The 17,111-nt window shown below is 38.3% G+C and overlaps 1 protein-coding gene across 4 annotated transcripts in view; it reads left to right on the top strand.

The window, feature by feature from the left end:
• The window catches only part of aopep (aminopeptidase O (putative)), a 109,298-nt gene that overhangs the window by 46,591 nt on the left and 45,596 nt on the right, over positions 1 to 17,111 (top strand). For 3 of the 4 annotated variants that reach the window (XM_088336136.1, XM_088336132.1, XM_088336133.1), the window contains 3 exons: positions 4,779 to 4,839; positions 15,899 to 15,961; positions 16,721 to 16,801. In XM_088336136.1, coding sequence (XP_088192262.1) covers positions 4,779 to 4,839; positions 15,899 to 15,961; positions 16,721 to 16,801 — 205 coding nt within the window. The other variant, XM_088336135.1, reaches the window with a different exon arrangement.

Here is a 17,111-nt window from a genome sequence, read left to right on the forward strand (position 1 = left end):
TATATATATATATATATATATATATATATAAACATTATTTTGTGCACAGCCATTATTTTGTTCACTCCCTACCTCAAACAGGTGATATCTGAATCACAACAGCCTGGTTTGTTAAATGTGATTTGCTGGACTTCTGTGTCGGGCTGTCATTAAAGTGTCCACAGTCATTTGTGGCCCCCAGTTACACCTGCAGTGGGGCGTTAAGGACTCTAGCATTACCACCGCTAGCCAAATAAAGACTTTGGTAAGCTACGAACAATAGAGTAACGGTTATAGTGACTGTATTATTGATTGAAAGTATTTAAATTTGGCGGATGTGTAACGATAATTTATCAGGTCACCTTTTTGAGGCATTCACATTTGTTCCATATTTTCTCAAACATCTTCAACCCATAATACATTTTCAAAGTTTGGGGCTTAGTCATATTCTCTAAAGCTACTGAAGAAAGTGTATTTTTGTTTTATTGGCATGCTTTTGTTGGGAACCTATTTGACTCAGATTCATGAAAGGAATATATATATATATATATATATATATATATATATATATATATATATATATATATGAGGATATATATATATATATATATATATTTTTTTTTTTTTTTTTAAACATATTTTCATATATTTTAACACAAAACCACCAAACCCGCTCTCCACGCAAAAGCAATTTTTTTTCACTGTGTGACGTTTGAAGATTTGAGGAAATCTATGAAATAATAATAATTCCAGCGCTTGTGTCCTATATGCCTTACTTAAGATTGTTGAGGATATTTTTGACTGTCATGTTGTTAGTAAATAATGCTTTTTAAACGAAGTGCAAGCCCACCCCTACGGCTCACCCAATCAAATTGCTCTGCGTGCTAAGCTGGTGATTTGGGTGTTTACGTTTTTTTCTGTAGGTTTTCATCTAAGAGTCTTAACAGTGACATACATTGGCATACAGTGTTAAATGAGCTTCCATATACAGGATTCCATAGAGACTTACAGACAGAAAGAAGTCTGTTGGTGTAACACCGTAAGTGTAAACTGTAGCTGGCACTCTGCCCTATATATTTTGACTATTTCAATGTGTAATCTACGCGCACTAGGTAGCCCCCTAAGAACACCTAAATTACTCGTGGAGAGGTTCTGAAAATGGTGTTGGGTCATTTTGTTTTTCTAGTAAAATTACTATTTTAGTAGTTGACTGAGTCTACAATAATTCACCTTGTAATAACAGTAATAACACGAAAAGTTGTTATTTTAGAAATTCATATCAAACTGGGTGCCCTTTGCGCTAATTTGTAATGAAAAGTAGCTCGAAAAAAGGTTGGAGACGCCTGGTATAGCGCCTTTCAGAGATACCTTCAGTTAGAAAATTGCTTTGGTTGGGTGGAAAACGGTGCCTTATGTCTATGATGTAGTAAGAATGGAATTCGTAACTGGCAACAAATCAGTTATTCCCATTTGTGTAACTTTGTGATCTATATTCCCACAATTATTGTGGTTAGACTTGATAATTTTACATGTCTGCGTTAAAATGTTTTAAATCTAGGTTTAAAGCTTTAATGATGCCATGTAACTCAAAATACTGCATCTCTGGGAGTATTTTTCCCTTTTACCCCTCGCATGCATCCATGAAAAAACTTCAAAGAACCCTTAACTGCTCGTTAAGTTAAGCCCTAGTCTACAATTACAAGACACAACGGCCGCTGCTGGCGTCAGAGATGATGGAATAGTGTGGGTGTGCTGCCATGCAATAGTACGAGTTGCCTATCCTTGCTGAACATCGAGGACATTTGAAGAGCAAGTTTTGCAAAAGTCCTAAATATATGCTAGCTGCTCTAGGTTAAAAAAACTTAACTTAGAGATTTTAAACCATGATTACGGTATTTATTTGTGTTTACGTGCAACCCCTTTAAGTCCATCATCAGATACAGCAAAGAGTTCGTTCCCCCCTCATGCTTTTTTGTAGTTATTCATATCTTTCAGGATGAATTTCTTTTTTCTCCATTCTAAAAACAATCACATGTTGTACTATGAGTAAAAATGGTATGATACTGTAATGAAATAAAATCGGAAGCCTTTTTGTGTGTCATGTACATGTGTGGAGGGTTTGTACGGGTGCTTGAAATACTTGAATTTTAACTCATTCAATGCCAGACATTTTTTCCTCAATTTGGAAGAGCCAGTCCTAGCCAATTTTTGCCATTTTGATTTATTTTTAAGCCATACACAGGTTCTTTTTTCATCTCTTTGGGGGTTGGGTTGACGTTTGGACTTTATTTGAAACAGGCATTTTCTTACTTTGATCATTTTCATGCTACACCGCCCAAAAAAAAAAAAACATGTGAAATCACTCTTCCAATTGTAAAACCACATGTTTTTATCGTGGAACCAAACTTTGAGATATTTTTTAGGTCCAAATAAATGTTTGTTATACACGTACAAGTACAGTAGATAAATCCCGTGGCTTTGAGAAACGTCCATTCTTTGTAAAATAAAGTATTTGGGAAGATTATATTTTCTTCTTTTCATAGAAATGTGGAAGTTCACTATAGGTGTTGTTCATTTTACCCCTGAAAAGTGATGGGTCCCTGGGACTCGCATGCTCAAAAATCTATGGGTCCCAACAGAGATCTATAGGTCCCCAAAATTTAGTGTTATCGAGGTTGAAATTGTAAATCGGTGACAAATATACAATAAAAATCTATGTATTCATTCAGTTTTAATCATCACAGTTTATTGGTAATACAAATCAGTTATCACCTCAAGATTTCTCAGTTCACAACAATATTGTAGATTATACAAAATAATATTGTTGAAATAATTATATTAATCCATACTTTCATTCAGTTTTAATCATCAGTTAATTGGTAATACAAAGCTGTTATCACTTCAGATCTTTCAGTTCATATATTCTTCGTGGTTTGCTGTCCTGCCACAGTTGTAATGCCTTCTCAAGGTCCAATCCATTATCATCCTCCTTATAACGTAACCAGGAATATAATTGAGTCCATTTTGGCAGAAAAGTCCTTTTCTTGCTAGGAGAATTCTTTTGTTTATTTTCTTTCGTCGAATCGTTCGCTAGAACACACGTGTTTTCCTTGCCTCCGCGATCTTTCAAATAATTTCCATACCTGTCAACCTCCACGGCTCCATGCCCTTACAAAATGTTGTATTTTCCCTTACAAAATGATCTTACACCATATTTTTTTCAAACGTGTTTATTTATGTAGTTTAACATGTTATATTGTACATGTGTTTCGGTATATCATATATATTGTTAATTAACATTTTGTTGTGAGATACTGAGTTGCTCGACATGAATGAGGTTTATTATAAAAAAGGTTCAAAAATTAAGTAGCTTGGACGCTCACCGTAGAAGGAAAAAATACATGCAAATATAATTAAGTAGAATAATACATTTTCTTATTCAAATTATTAATTCATTTTCTGATTTAAATTATTGTTGGTAATATACCGATTAAAGGGATAACCACAAACCTCTTTTTTTTATTTTCTTCTTTTATACTTCCTTTTTTTCCTAACCGTACGGATTTTCTTGTACGTCGTACACGTCTTAAAATGCATAACAAACGTACTTTGTACGGCAAAAGCGTACAGGTTGACAGGTATGAATTTCTCCGCCGTTTTTTCTTGCCGGAATTATTGCAGTTTTTATCACTTTCTGCATTATGTTTCGACTTATTACTGACACTGAAGAAATTACCAATTTTGTGTTGATTTTCACCTTCCCTCAACGACAACCACCACAACAATGACGTGATCTCGAAGCGCCGAGATCGGCGTGCACACGAAAACTCAAAACGCAAGACCAAAACAACAATGGCGGATCTGCCTGACGAAAACTTTGGCGTGCGGTAAATCTTTGTTTAAAAAAAAAAGTAATCGGGTAATAATGACAATTTTGTGTCAAAAAAGTTGCGTCCTGGGGACGCACGTTGATTTGACACTATGCGTCCCCAGCAAAAATGATGCGTCTAGGACGCAGGGACGCGGGCAATCGAGAACACTGGGTGTAAAAGAAGCCCAGAGGAACTGTAATTTTTGCGCAATAATTATTTTTACAGACATTTTAGAATAACCTAACCAGAACTCTGTAATAAATCTGATGGGGTGAAGAGGAAAAAAAATGCAGTATTTTTAATGTTTTCCCTTGTGCCGGTTGTATATGTAAATCTGTTAAGTAAATGTTTAGCATTGTCTTATAACATAGAAATAATGTTCAATGTAATGCATTATGCATTTTTATCTTCTTCCAAAGTTTGACTTAAAGGTTTAATTAGAAAATAACTTTTTTCACGGGTTCTCCGACACATATTAATGTGCTATAAATGGTTCCGGCTAACAAAGTGTGGAATTCCCCTCAAGCACATACGAGGAATAATGATGTGGAATGTGTTGTATTTAGCGTGGTCCTTTGTGTGTTCTTTGTATACCCGCACGATTACGAACACTCTTGGAATGTTTGTCTCCACGTATGTGTTTATTAGACATTGAGGTCATGGCGTGTGTGCTTGGACTTCCTCGGCTGCACGCGCCTCCTGTTTACTCTCGTCGGCATACATTTATATTCACTTCATTGTTTCGGCATGCTCTTGCGTGTACGCCCCATCTTTTGTTTAAAGTGTTATGATTAACCCCAAAGTTTGCTGTCAACTTAAAGGCATAGTATTCCCAGAGCTTTACCTTCATGAGGTGTTTTGGGCAATTCTGGTGAGTGAATAGATAATTTTAAAGGAATTACTAACTCTTATTCCGTTATGTTCTAGAAAAGGCCTAACGCTCGACACAATTTATGCAGACTGGCTGGATCGGCCTGGAATTCCGCAGGTGAGGTTTCTGTTCCCTTTGTTTTACTAATAGATGTCCACATTTTAAATGTATCAGTGTGGATAGAATGTGACCAAGGCCATATCCCCCTCGTGGGAGGTGGCTTGAGTCAGGAACACGCTCACATTCAACCAAACATTATTACTCATTTGCTCTTCCCAACCTGACATCGAACATTAAGCCACAGCACAACAAGCGGTGAGATGCACCCTTTATCAGCAGTGAGACACGACAGCATTCACTGGTTTACCCCTTCCGCATCATATGCGTCAATATCAGTCATTCTTTACTATCCTTCGCCATACACATTTATCCCTAGCAAGCACTCTTGCATCCATTAAATTAATCAACCTCAATTCCAGAGCACGTGTCACCCCATCCATCCGACCAAACATATTTGGCCCTCCTCTCATTCCATTTACCACTGCTGCACTACATACTCTTTTGGTCAAATTGTCTTTTTCCATTCTTTCCATGTGTTCAAACGAAGCAAGTCATGTATTAGAATAAATGGCGAGCATGTCAAAATAAAACTTAAATACAGCAATGGTAAGACAAAACTGATAAGAGACTGGACAAAATTCAGGGAAAAATTAGGAAACTAGAGTAAGTCAAAAAAAACCTATGTAAAAATCTACAATGATCATTGAGATCTCAATAAGCTCAAATTGAAAGAATAGGCAATGTGGAAAGAAAAATCCAATAAAGAGTCACCTGTCACAGACATTTGCTACATTTTGAGGGGATAACTGAAACAAAATCATCTCGGATGTCAAGATGCCAAATGTTCCTGGTCCTTCAAATTCAGAGATGCAGCAGATCACATGCCGCTCATTAAGAATTTACTGTGATGCATGGGAAATGCATGCAGAGGTCAGCAGCCAAAATGTGTGCACAGACCAGGAATAAATATTATTGATACAACAACTGCAGTCTGAAAAAGGCAACAAAATAATCGGTTCCTATAAAGTGCACTGAGATGGCGACGAATGATTGAATGGATGTTTTTTATTGTCATTACAGAATAGTACAGAAAAATCGGGGGGCTTCTCCTTTCAGTGCAAGAAGCGATTTAAAGAGCAGCCAGCTAGCTCCACCCTAGCAATGAGCCAGGTAGCCGGGCCCTGGGTCGTTTAGTACCGGGCAGCACAGGAAGAAAATTAATTAGCCTAAATTTTGCTTATACTGTGACTTTTTTCTTAGCCAGGTCTTACAGTAGTATGTCTAAGGTCTTAAAGTAGTATGTCATCACAAATGAGCTATAATTGATCAGTCAAAAAATATCGCTGAGCTTATTTGCGAAGCTTTGAATACAACTGGAATCAAACCCGGACAGTGACATGGAGAGCGCCGTATAGGCTACTTGGATTGTAGATTGGATGCAGGAGTGCGTGTTATGGGAATTACATTTTTTTTTCATCATCATACCATCTTGGTATAAAGATAGATAGATGCCACCTTTTTTACTCATGGTGCCACATTGTAAAATGTTGTAATGGAGCATTATGGGAAAGAGTTTAGACAAAGCAACGTTGTACAACGTAGTACTGTGAGTAAAAATATGTAGTATGATGATGAAATAAAATCTAATGCCTTTTCATGTCATCAAGATCCCTATTGATCGAGTCGTTACACAGTGGATTTAGGCTTAAATTATCATTATTGTTATTATTACTCGTGTTATAATTGCGCCAAGCCCTGAGAATATAGTCAGACAGTAGACTGGTCCATGGTGCAGAAAAGGTTACGGACCCAGGGTATAAATCACAAAAAAACACATTTTGAAATTTAAATATTTCGCTAATTAAATGCATTAACAAGGACATTTAAAAATGATTACTCTGAACGAGGTCTCATCTTTGGCTGTCATTTTACATGCAATATTCATTCACTCCATTTTCAGTTGTATTTTTTTCTTTACCATCAAGTTGAGCCTAATCAGTAGTGTATGCATGTTTGTTGTCGTCTGGGTGGGAGCCTTCATTTTGAAGATGATGTAATAGGAGCCTCCAGGTTCTAAGGGGCGGCTGTGTTCGCTTTGAGTGGGAAGCAGACTTCTGTTTTGTTCTACCTGATTGGCCCCGAGCAGAGAGATTTTTTTTTCTTGTGTTTGATCTGCCAGCCGTCGCATAATCAGATCAGCCCCATCGATCGAAACCTTTTACAGATGCACACGCGTGTGAATGCTATGTACACAGGACAAAAACATTGTTTAAAATAGGGAAAGAAAAAGCATTTTCTGAATGTGTCTTGTTTGCCCAGCGTCCACAGAGCCTCTCCACAGAGGTTTGAGTTGCAGAAAGGCAGGAAATATTAAACAATGACATTTAACTGTCCCACTGCTAAAAAGCAGGAATGGAAAAATGAGCTCAGGCTTTTGGACGCCACAACAGATGACTAAGCGATCTCTTTGGGAGTTAAATGTTGGCTGAGGTGTACCTAAAATAAAGAACTAGCCCACAATTTACATGGGCTTCATTTTGCCAGTGCTAGATCTTTTATATATGTCTTTTGAGGATATGTCAACGTTTACTAAACTGGTTCGAAACTGGTCTGACTTCAGTACGCACTATTCAAATCAAGTCAAGTTACATTTATTTGTATACCCCTTAATCACAAAATATCTCAAGCGACTGCACAGGTTACAATTACACCATTTTAAAACCAACATGCGGGCAAGGAAAAACTCAAAACCTCAGCACGAGGAAAATAAGGGACTTTTAGAAGGGGCCTCACGAGTGGTAATCCCCCTTCCAGGATGACAAGGGTGCAATAGATTTAGCATTAGGTAACAGTATACAAAACATAGTGAACATCAATAAAAGAAAACAAGAGGTAATATGTAGTATTATGAATGTAATATTTGACCCTAATGACCAGCTGTGACCCGAACAAGAAAAAAATACAACTTCTCAAATTCATTCAATTAAAGAATTTTGCAGTTAAAGCAGAGATGGTAGAATATATTCGCCTTTTCGTCAAAAAAAACATAATGACGGGCAAAACCAAAATGACCTCAAGTATAAACTCGCATAAAAGTCGAGATCGCACATAAGCGACTTTCTAAAACTGCTTTATGATAGCCACATAAAAAAAGAAATATTCCAGCATAGCTTTAATGGCAGACACTTGTACATTATTTTTGTATTTTGCAATTGTTTTCTGGTCCGACTCCACCATTGTTGTCACTGTTTTCCACTATTCCTTCCCATGTTGACTAACTTTTTGGGACCCTTTATTATGAGCAGAAAAGAGAAAACAAACCAACAAAATCACACAATGATGCAATGTGGTCCCTGTCAATCGCGCCAATCGACTGAACAGGTAGAAGAGATTGAGTTGAACATTATCGCCATCTACTGTTAAGGAGTTTAACTGACCCTCTTTTTTTCTTCTTTTGCCAAGGCAAAGGCCTGGGAACCACTAAAAAAGGGGCCACAACCTACTTTTGGGTCTTGACACGCCAGTTGAGAATCTGGCGTGGGTGTCTAAAATAGGAACTGGGGGCGATTGGCAGCCTTTGTCCACCACATTTCAGTTGCCCACAGCACATACTGAAAAATATTTTTCTTCCCCAAAAAATAATTGTTCTGTATAACGTGAAGCTTTATTAACAATCCAAAGATGCAAATGAACGATTCGCAAATTGAAAGGAACATTTTTCATAGTAACCCAATAGAAAATATTTTGCATTTCTGTTCAAATCCCTAAAAATAAAAAATACAAATAAAATGGTGTGACTGTTGGATTACCGAGAAAGGAAAAAAAGAGTAGACCTTGTATTCTCTTTTTTTTAAGCGGCCCTCAGGTACAAAAGTTGAGCGGTTTGTTCAGATTAACCCCTTACGTTCTAAAGGCCCACTAATGGGACGTCAGACTGTTAAAAAACAGTCATGTCGTCACCGTGTCACCAGTCACTGAAATATGAAATGCCACATATCACTCTTGGGATTCAAGATATGATGACCGTTTTAAAACGTACTCATCACAAATCTTCACAAACTCGAAAACTATAGATCACAAATAACATGCTCTTGTAGTCAACTGATTTTGGGATTCCCCGCAAATATTGACTCGTTACATCCAAGACCATTCCAGTCAATCTTACCTTGTAAAATATTTACTCCAGAACCAAAATAATGCCGACCGATTAAAAAAAAAAAAATCTCCCTTTAAGCATTCCTGCATCTTCTGACGATCCTTGTTGTAATCGGGTCATTTTTCTTGATAATTCCCCTTAAAAAACAAATAGACTCATTAAATGATTTTCAATATTTTGTTTAACACCACTATCCGCCGATTGCAAGCCTTTTTTACGGTCCTTAAGGCCCAGTCACACAGCCTTTCGCGTCTGTATTGCGGGTAAAATTTTGCGATTTTTTTTTTTTTTTGCCCGTGGTTGCCCGCGGTGGAAAATGTGCAAAAATGGCCGGCGACTGTTCCGCGTCCTTATCGCGGGTAACCGCGGCTGCATCGCTGTGCCGCCTGCGGTTACCCGTGGTCTAAATTTTTGAGCAGCGCAAAACTTTTTCGCGTGGCCAACCGCGTGTGAATTTCTTACCGTGTGTAAAGCACGGGTGTATCGCGTCTGTATCGCGATCTCAAAGCGTGCAACAGCGTCTGCTTCACGGGCAGAAATTTCTGGCCGTGATTCAGCCGCGATACGCCCGTGAAAGGCTGTGTGACCGGGCCTTTAGCCTATGACAACCTATGAGGGCTTGTATTGGGAAAAAAACCCATGACCTACATAGGCTTCAAAATGTTTTGCCAAAAGTGAGTGATCTAAATGTTGATTGACACATTGGTTATCCAATAGAATTCTTAACATAATTGTATGTAATTTTACGGGCTGTATTCAAATCAGAGCCGAAAATACACATAAATGCAACCCAGGATCGCTTTTTACCTGTTATCACGTGCAAGTGTGCACAATCATGGATTGACTTCTGGAAAGAGAAGTCACACATTTACAACTTTTTCACAATGTCTCAAAATTTACCAAAGTAAAATACATGGCTGCCTAGTTTTTAGGGCTTTAACCTGGTTGGCTCAAAATGACCACTTTTGAAAACGCTTTGACATACCTTGAGAAAAATTTGTAGAATACAATGTTTAGTTTTTTCTGAATTAACGATCAAATTTGACCTCGGACCAGATAAGGCTTCATGCTATTGTCCCAGCTGTCTTTTAGCTAGGATGCCCGTGCTACATCCTTTTGCAGGCTTGTGATAGCAAAAAATAAATTCAGTCGAACATAAAAACCTTTTATTTCTCTGTGTTCAAACTTACAGAAGAATACTTAATGTTAGTAGCACTTGTAGTGATTATTTCAGTTTGGAACAAAACTTCAGAGTGCTACGTTTCAAAAGGGACCAAAACCATCCAGATTCTCCAAACAGTTCAACAACAGCATTTAGGTAGACCTTGGATTGGGATTTTAGGCAAATTTAACAGTAACGTTAAGGGGTTAAATTCCAATATAAATGACACAATCCAAGCAACAGGCTGGGTCCCGGGAGTCATTCTTGGAATTCAGTCAGACTTAATTTTATTTAAAGAAATAATCAGTTTTATTTCACCGTTGTATTTTGACTCTTAAGTCGCCATCTTCACATGATCTGTTTATTCGATTTTCATGGATTATTAAAATAAAACATCAGTTGTTAAAGTGGTCTTTACAATTAAGCCCATCCGTAAATTACATTTCATTTGCAAGCTCTGTGACGGGTAGGAAATAAAGTAAATATCCATCCATCCATCCATTATCTATACCGCCTATCCTCAGTAGGGTCACGGGGGTGCTGGAGCCCATCCCAGCTATCTTCGGGCAGTGGGCAGGGGACACCCTGAACGGGTTGCCAGCCAATCACAGAGCACATAAAGTAAATAGGGAAAACAATTTACAGGGTTCATACAGGTGCCTAAAATCCTTCAAAATACTTGAATTTTAATGTGTTTTCAAAGTTTGAAAAGTGCATGTATTTGGGAGAAGTGTTTGTAAATGCATGAAATTGTTGCCATTTTTCTCAACAACTGTGCTTAAAAATAATGCCGACACTGCTCTCTGGTGACTTCGCTTTGCCATTGCATTTTTTCGCTCATGATAAACGGAAGCTGACTATAGTTTCTACGACATTGTTCTATAAAGCGTCTTCGCCCCCTAAAGGTCTTGCCCAAGAGGACAGGTTCACGCTACACCTATATAAAAAAATGCAGATCATACACCTAAAAAAGGCACAATAAAATGTGTATTCATGGAAAGATTATGTATCAATTAAGGACATTTATTTTTGGCCTTGCAAAAAAACAAGATCACGTTTCCTAGTGGTACATTGTAATGGAAAGAACTTCCTGCAACTAAAAATATAAGCTAAATTTTACCCAAAACTTATATAGTAAAGGATTTGTCTCAAAAAAATATTTATGCGCAAAGATCTAAAAATCATGTCTTGATAAATGCGCACGGAAGATTAAATATCGCATTTGTAAATTGTAGATCAATTTGGGGCTTTACAAAATACATTATTCACACCGAATTTTTTATTATAATGGTACTGGATAAATTGGATAATTGGCTTTGAAAGTCCTTTAAAAGTGCTTGACTAAGAAAAAGGTATACAAACCCTGTTTTTAATTAATTGTTTCACTAACAATGGGTCAAAACCTCAAGAGCGAGCCATTTTCTACAATTGGTCAATCAAGTGTTCAGCCAACCCTCCATCAATCCATTATCTGCACCGCTTATCCTCAGTTGGGTCTCGGGGGTGCTGTAGCCCATCCTAGCCATTTTTGGGCCGTGGGCAGGGGATATCCTGAACTGGTTGCCAGCAAGTCGCAGTGTTAAGACAACTAATAAGAATAAAATAATACACCCAACTGATTCAAGTTTTGGTTCGACATTTTTTTCCCCCGGTATTGAAATTAAAGTCTCGTTCCATGGCCACTGTACAATAAAAAGTAAGAAATTAATCAAAACCAACCACAACAGGCACAGCAAACGGCATTATGTTGAGTAGAGGCTTTTGAGCAGTTATTTTACATTCCGGAAGTCGGAAGTCTGAAAATTATATTAATTTCTTTAAATGAATAATAATATTACAATTTCACCCCTATTTTATAATCAAATACATCACTCAAATCAAGTAGTGACCATAGATTGTTGTGTGCATGAACACTAAAGTCAAAATAAGTGTCTACCTCCCCTCTAACCCAAAATGAGTGATTAGCAAATGCTATTAATTTTCATTTTGAGTAAACATGATTTATATGTTTAGAAAACAGCGATGTGAACCTCATTTTTTAAACACCATGGAATGATTACTATCACAATAATTGTTTCCTAGTTTTAACATAAAAGGTTTAAGTGAGGTGAGCGAGATGAGATGATGGCTCAGAGGTGTAAATCCAGATAATATTGATTGACTGAAAGAGACTCGACACAGACGGGTCGTTGGGCACTCGCTGAGAAGTAGACAAAAGCCTTACTATTCGTGGAATGGCAGCAGGGATCAAGGCTGCAAAAGGAGCTATGTGCGGTATCCCGTTACACAATGCCAATTTACTGCCTCAGCACTCACTGGCTTCTCCGCAGCACACTCTGACAACGTCCTCCCGGAGCTTTTCTCCATCTTTGCCTGCCGTGTCGTTTCTGCTGGAGTAGCTTTGTGTCATATGCACTCAGGCATATTTACATAGCATTGAACATTGCATGTAACCCATTGAGATACTTTTTAAACATCAGGAATTTTTATCAACTAAACCTTCTTGAACCTAAGATCCACGTTTTTGGTACTGATTAGCGCAAAAGGCTAATCGGGGTTCCTACTAGTGCTCGAAATCCTTGAAAATGCTTGAATTTTAATGTTTTGTTTTCGAGGTTGAAGTACATGTAAATGCTTGAAATTGTTGTAATGTTTCTCAACAAGTCTGCTTATAAAGAACAAAGACACCGCTCATTGGGGGCTTTAGACACGATTTGGATTTATTCTTCCCACGTATTTAACGGCAGCTAGCATTGCTTTGTACCTCTTTTCCCAATGAAACAGGTCGTGCCGAAGAGGTCAGGTGCATGCTACACCTATCCAGGGCACTATGAAATTCATATTAGTGCACGTATTGCATATTACTTATGGACATCTATTATGGTCCATATAAAACATTAAGGTAGCATTGTGGATAGCTAAAAATGTAAGTTACATAATAGATGCGTCTCGTCTTAATAAACTGGTGAGGAAAGCGAGCTCTGTTGTGGGCACAGAGCTGGACAGCCTGACAACAGTAGCTGAGAGACGGGCACTGAAAAAGCTGCGGTCAATCATGGACAAATCATCACATCCACTACACAGCATCATCTCCAAACGGAAGAGGAGCTTCAGCGACAGACTGCTGTCACAGTCTTGTTCCACGGACAGACTGAGGAGATCACTTCTTTCTCATGCCATGAGGCTCTTTAACTCCACCCGGGGGAGTAAAATACCACATTAAACTACACCCCCACATTGCATATTACCCTATTTTATTACAGTGTGTATTTTATGTAGCACTATTTAAATACTCTATCAACACGTTACATTGGGTATTTATGTATTATATTCCTTTTACTTTATTATTGTTTTATTTTCAACACAAGGATACTGCTGGAAGTGTGAATTTCCCTATGGGGATGAATAAAGTATCTATCTATCTATATCTATCTATCTATCTATCTATATATCTCTATCTTATTTCATTCATCATTTTTATCCAACTCCTCAAAAACAAATAGTCGTGATCAATGTTCCCTCTAATTTTCCACGGGTCTGAGCGTTCACACAAAGTCGGTGAGCAACGCTTGAAACAACAGTGAGCAACCATAATCCCAAGTGTGGCAAGATAATTAATTATCAAACATGTCCAAAACATCAACTTACATTTTGCTGAGTTTCCGGCAATGAAAAATTAGTTTTCTCTTTTGAATGAATTGACTCATGTACTATTGCAAAGGTTGTACGGCCTACAAACGTCGTTTGTTCTTAAAATTCTTTCTCAAGATATCCATTTCTTTTTATTTCCTGGTATATTTTGTTGCATAATATTAAATTTTTTGGGGCCTTATTTAGTTGGTTGTACGAGACAGAACTGTACTTAATCACATTTTTAGTGGAAGTACAATGTTGGCAACAAGATTCACTTGATATAATTGGAAATTCCTTTAAAAAAAATCTCATTGTGTTTATTTTTTCCGAGCTGTTACTTTTTTCTTTTTGTTCTCTATTTACTTTTTTTATACATTTCTTTCCTTTCTTTTTTTCTGGCTTTTTTCTAAATTTTTCCTTCTTTTTTTCTCTTCCTTTTGTTTCTTTTTTTTAATTTTTGTATTTTTTTCTTTTTTTGTTCTATTCCCCCTTCCTTTAAGTCATGTTGTGCATAATTTTACATAATATTTGGTCATGTTGGGATTAAAGAAGCAAAAACGACCTGAAGAGCCGTTTAGGACCCGAAAGCCGATTCCTTTTAGTGAGCTGAGCCGAAGAAGCCGGTTCTCGACAAACTCTACTAACTTTACTCAACTTTGTTCTACGACTTCAAAATACTGCATTTAGGACACAACGTCAGGGGAACCTGTGTATTTTTACCTTCATGCACTGTGACTTTGACTTAAGTCGCTTCTTAATTAGTAATTTTGAGCCCTAATTTTTGTGCGCTGGCTAGATTTTCTGAGAGCGTGCGAGCAGTGCGCAATTGCGCACACGCGCAGCTTAGAGGGAACACTGGTCGTGATTGACTCAATATCTAAAAATTATCAGTCTTGATAAATGCACTTGCCAGATTAAAAATCCCACATCTAAATCGCAAGTATATTTGTGGCTCTGCAAAATATATGATTCACGCGGGATTTCCACTTTTAATGGTGCGGACAAATTTAAACGATCTTTGAAAGTCCTTGAACATTTCTTGAAATTTGTTCTTGAAAACGCTATACAAATCTTGCCAATAGTTTAAAATGCGTTTTTAAAATAGCATTAGTTATTACTATGTTGTTGTGACCAGGTTGTAATTATTAGAAGTAGAGTTAAAAATAAGCTAGTTCACCCACTGAAACATTGTTTTTAAAGACAATGATCATGTCAGTAATTTTACATGCTCGTTGAAAATCAAATTTCCTAGAAAATGACTCTGACCCATCACTGGTGGCGATCACTATTTTGGAGACTCCTGGTATACACTTGACAGGAGTACAAGATTTCGGGGCCAGCTGGGTTTGTCATCACCATTTTTTTAATGTAGTCAGGTTTTCTTTTAATGTACGTTTTGGTGGACCAATAACGCATTTTTACATATTCGATTGAAAATATTTCACACAGTGTGTGTGCGTGCGTGCGTGCGTGCTTGTGTGTGTCTCATCTCATTTGCTGCACCGCTTATCCTCAGTAGGGTCGCGGGGGTGCTGGAGCCCATCCCAGCAATCATCAGGCAGCGGGCAGGGAACACCCTAAACTGGTTGCCAGCCAATTGCAGGGCTTGTGTGTGTGTGTGTCAAATTTTACATTTTCATTTTTTTATAGGGGGAGTTACACTAACAATTCATTTGGCTAGAACTTAATTTTATGCAACTGATTTAGTGTTTACTGAGCGTGATGCACTCTTTTTTTTTTAAATCGATGACAGCGGATATTCACTTTATTGATTTTTGCGGGGTTAAGCTATGGTGGTGGTCCTCTGAGTGCTCCTATTGTATGTTGTTGTGGGGTCAACATCACTCTAGCTTCAGTTCTGCTGAAAGCCTTAATAAGGTTAGAAACTAAGTGGTCTGTGTTTGTGCTCGAGTGAATGTACGTGTGCATGTGTGTGTGTGCGAGTTTAAGGGTTGTAGGTTGATGTGATCATTCCTTCTGATGTCAGGTATCACCTTTCATCCACTTCCTCCTCCGAAGAGTCAACTTGCGAGTTTCCGTCGAAGAAGCGAGTGATTGCATTCCCCTCCCCTTCCTGCTCTCTCTCTTTCTCTCCCTCACTCTTTCCGCACAGCATTCCACTCTGTCCCGATCGCTCATAGCTCTTCTTCTCCCCTCTCGTCCAGTGGCTGCGCGAAAGGAGCGCCGTGTGGTCTGAGGCGACGCTAGTGGAGGAGGTCAAGGAAGAGGTAAGTCTTTATTTTCTTTCTCTTTCCTTTTATAACTGTATCCCACTCCCTGTCACCAGTTCTTCACTCATTCGTTCCTCTGTGTCTGATAGCATCTTTCACCTTTTATTTTCTCTCCAGCCAGTACTTGCGCGCCTGCTGCCCGTGCATCTGTTGCTTTTCAGTCTATCACATTTGCCAGAAAGTGGCTGTTTTATTTGAAAATGCTCAAATCCCCAACCCTCCCAACTTAAGAATTTGTGGCAGATACTTGAGACTCTTGCTGAAGCCGCAGCAAAAAAGTGCACATTTAGACTTTGTCCGTTTAAGATTTCTGACTGTAATGCAGCTCCGTTTTGCAGGCGCTCCAGGGCTCTAATTCCACTATTAACTCTTTTGTCTTGGTTGTCTGTTGTTTGTGTCATGTATGGAGCGTGGCGGAGAGCGCTGAAAGGTTGGAATTAAATGTGTGTCTGTCCAAAAAAAATAAGTGAGCAAGAGCAGACTGTGCACTGTATGTTAAGTCACAGATAGTGACTCTTAAACAAACCCAAGTATGACTTTCAAATCCTGCAACGTCACTCGCAGGTTAACTGTCGTGCATTTGCCGTTTCCTTTACTTCCCTTTAATTTTTTCCCCTCCCTTTTCTCATAGCTCACTCAACACTACTTTTTTGATGTTTTTCTCTCCACCTCATTACGCCTCTCATTTCCCTCCTCCTTCTTTTTGCCCCCTCCACACCTCGTCCTCACCACCCGCCCACCTCATCCTCCCTGCAGGTTGCAAAATGGATTCTCTTCAGTCATCAGGGAAAGGGCAGAAAGAGGAAGCGATCAGAATCCAAGGTGAACTACAAAGAGGTAAGGAGCACTGTGCGATATCGGTAACACAACTTTTTGCTGTTCATCACCATCTTGGCTATTTTGTATTCTTTTTCAATCCCCAAATATTGACTTTAGTTTATGTTGAGGCTGTAATTATAGACTGATTTGTTTTTGTGCTGCCCTCTACCCGCATATTTAACCTGTTAAGCACTTGTATACATCACATGCCACTTCTAGATGCGGTGATGGTCATTGTATGTGTTCAGTAACGAGGGAGGGGGAAGAGTGGACACATTTTGCCATGACCTTCTGCCATTGAGGGTATGTCTCATTTGTCGCTCCACTA

This window comes from Urocampus carinirostris, chromosome 5, assembly GCF_059441175.1.
Source record: "Urocampus carinirostris isolate Australia breed hairy pipefish chromosome 5, RoL_Ucar_1.0, whole genome shotgun sequence".
NCBI lineage: Eukaryota > Metazoa > Chordata > Actinopteri > Syngnathiformes > Syngnathidae > Urocampus > Urocampus carinirostris.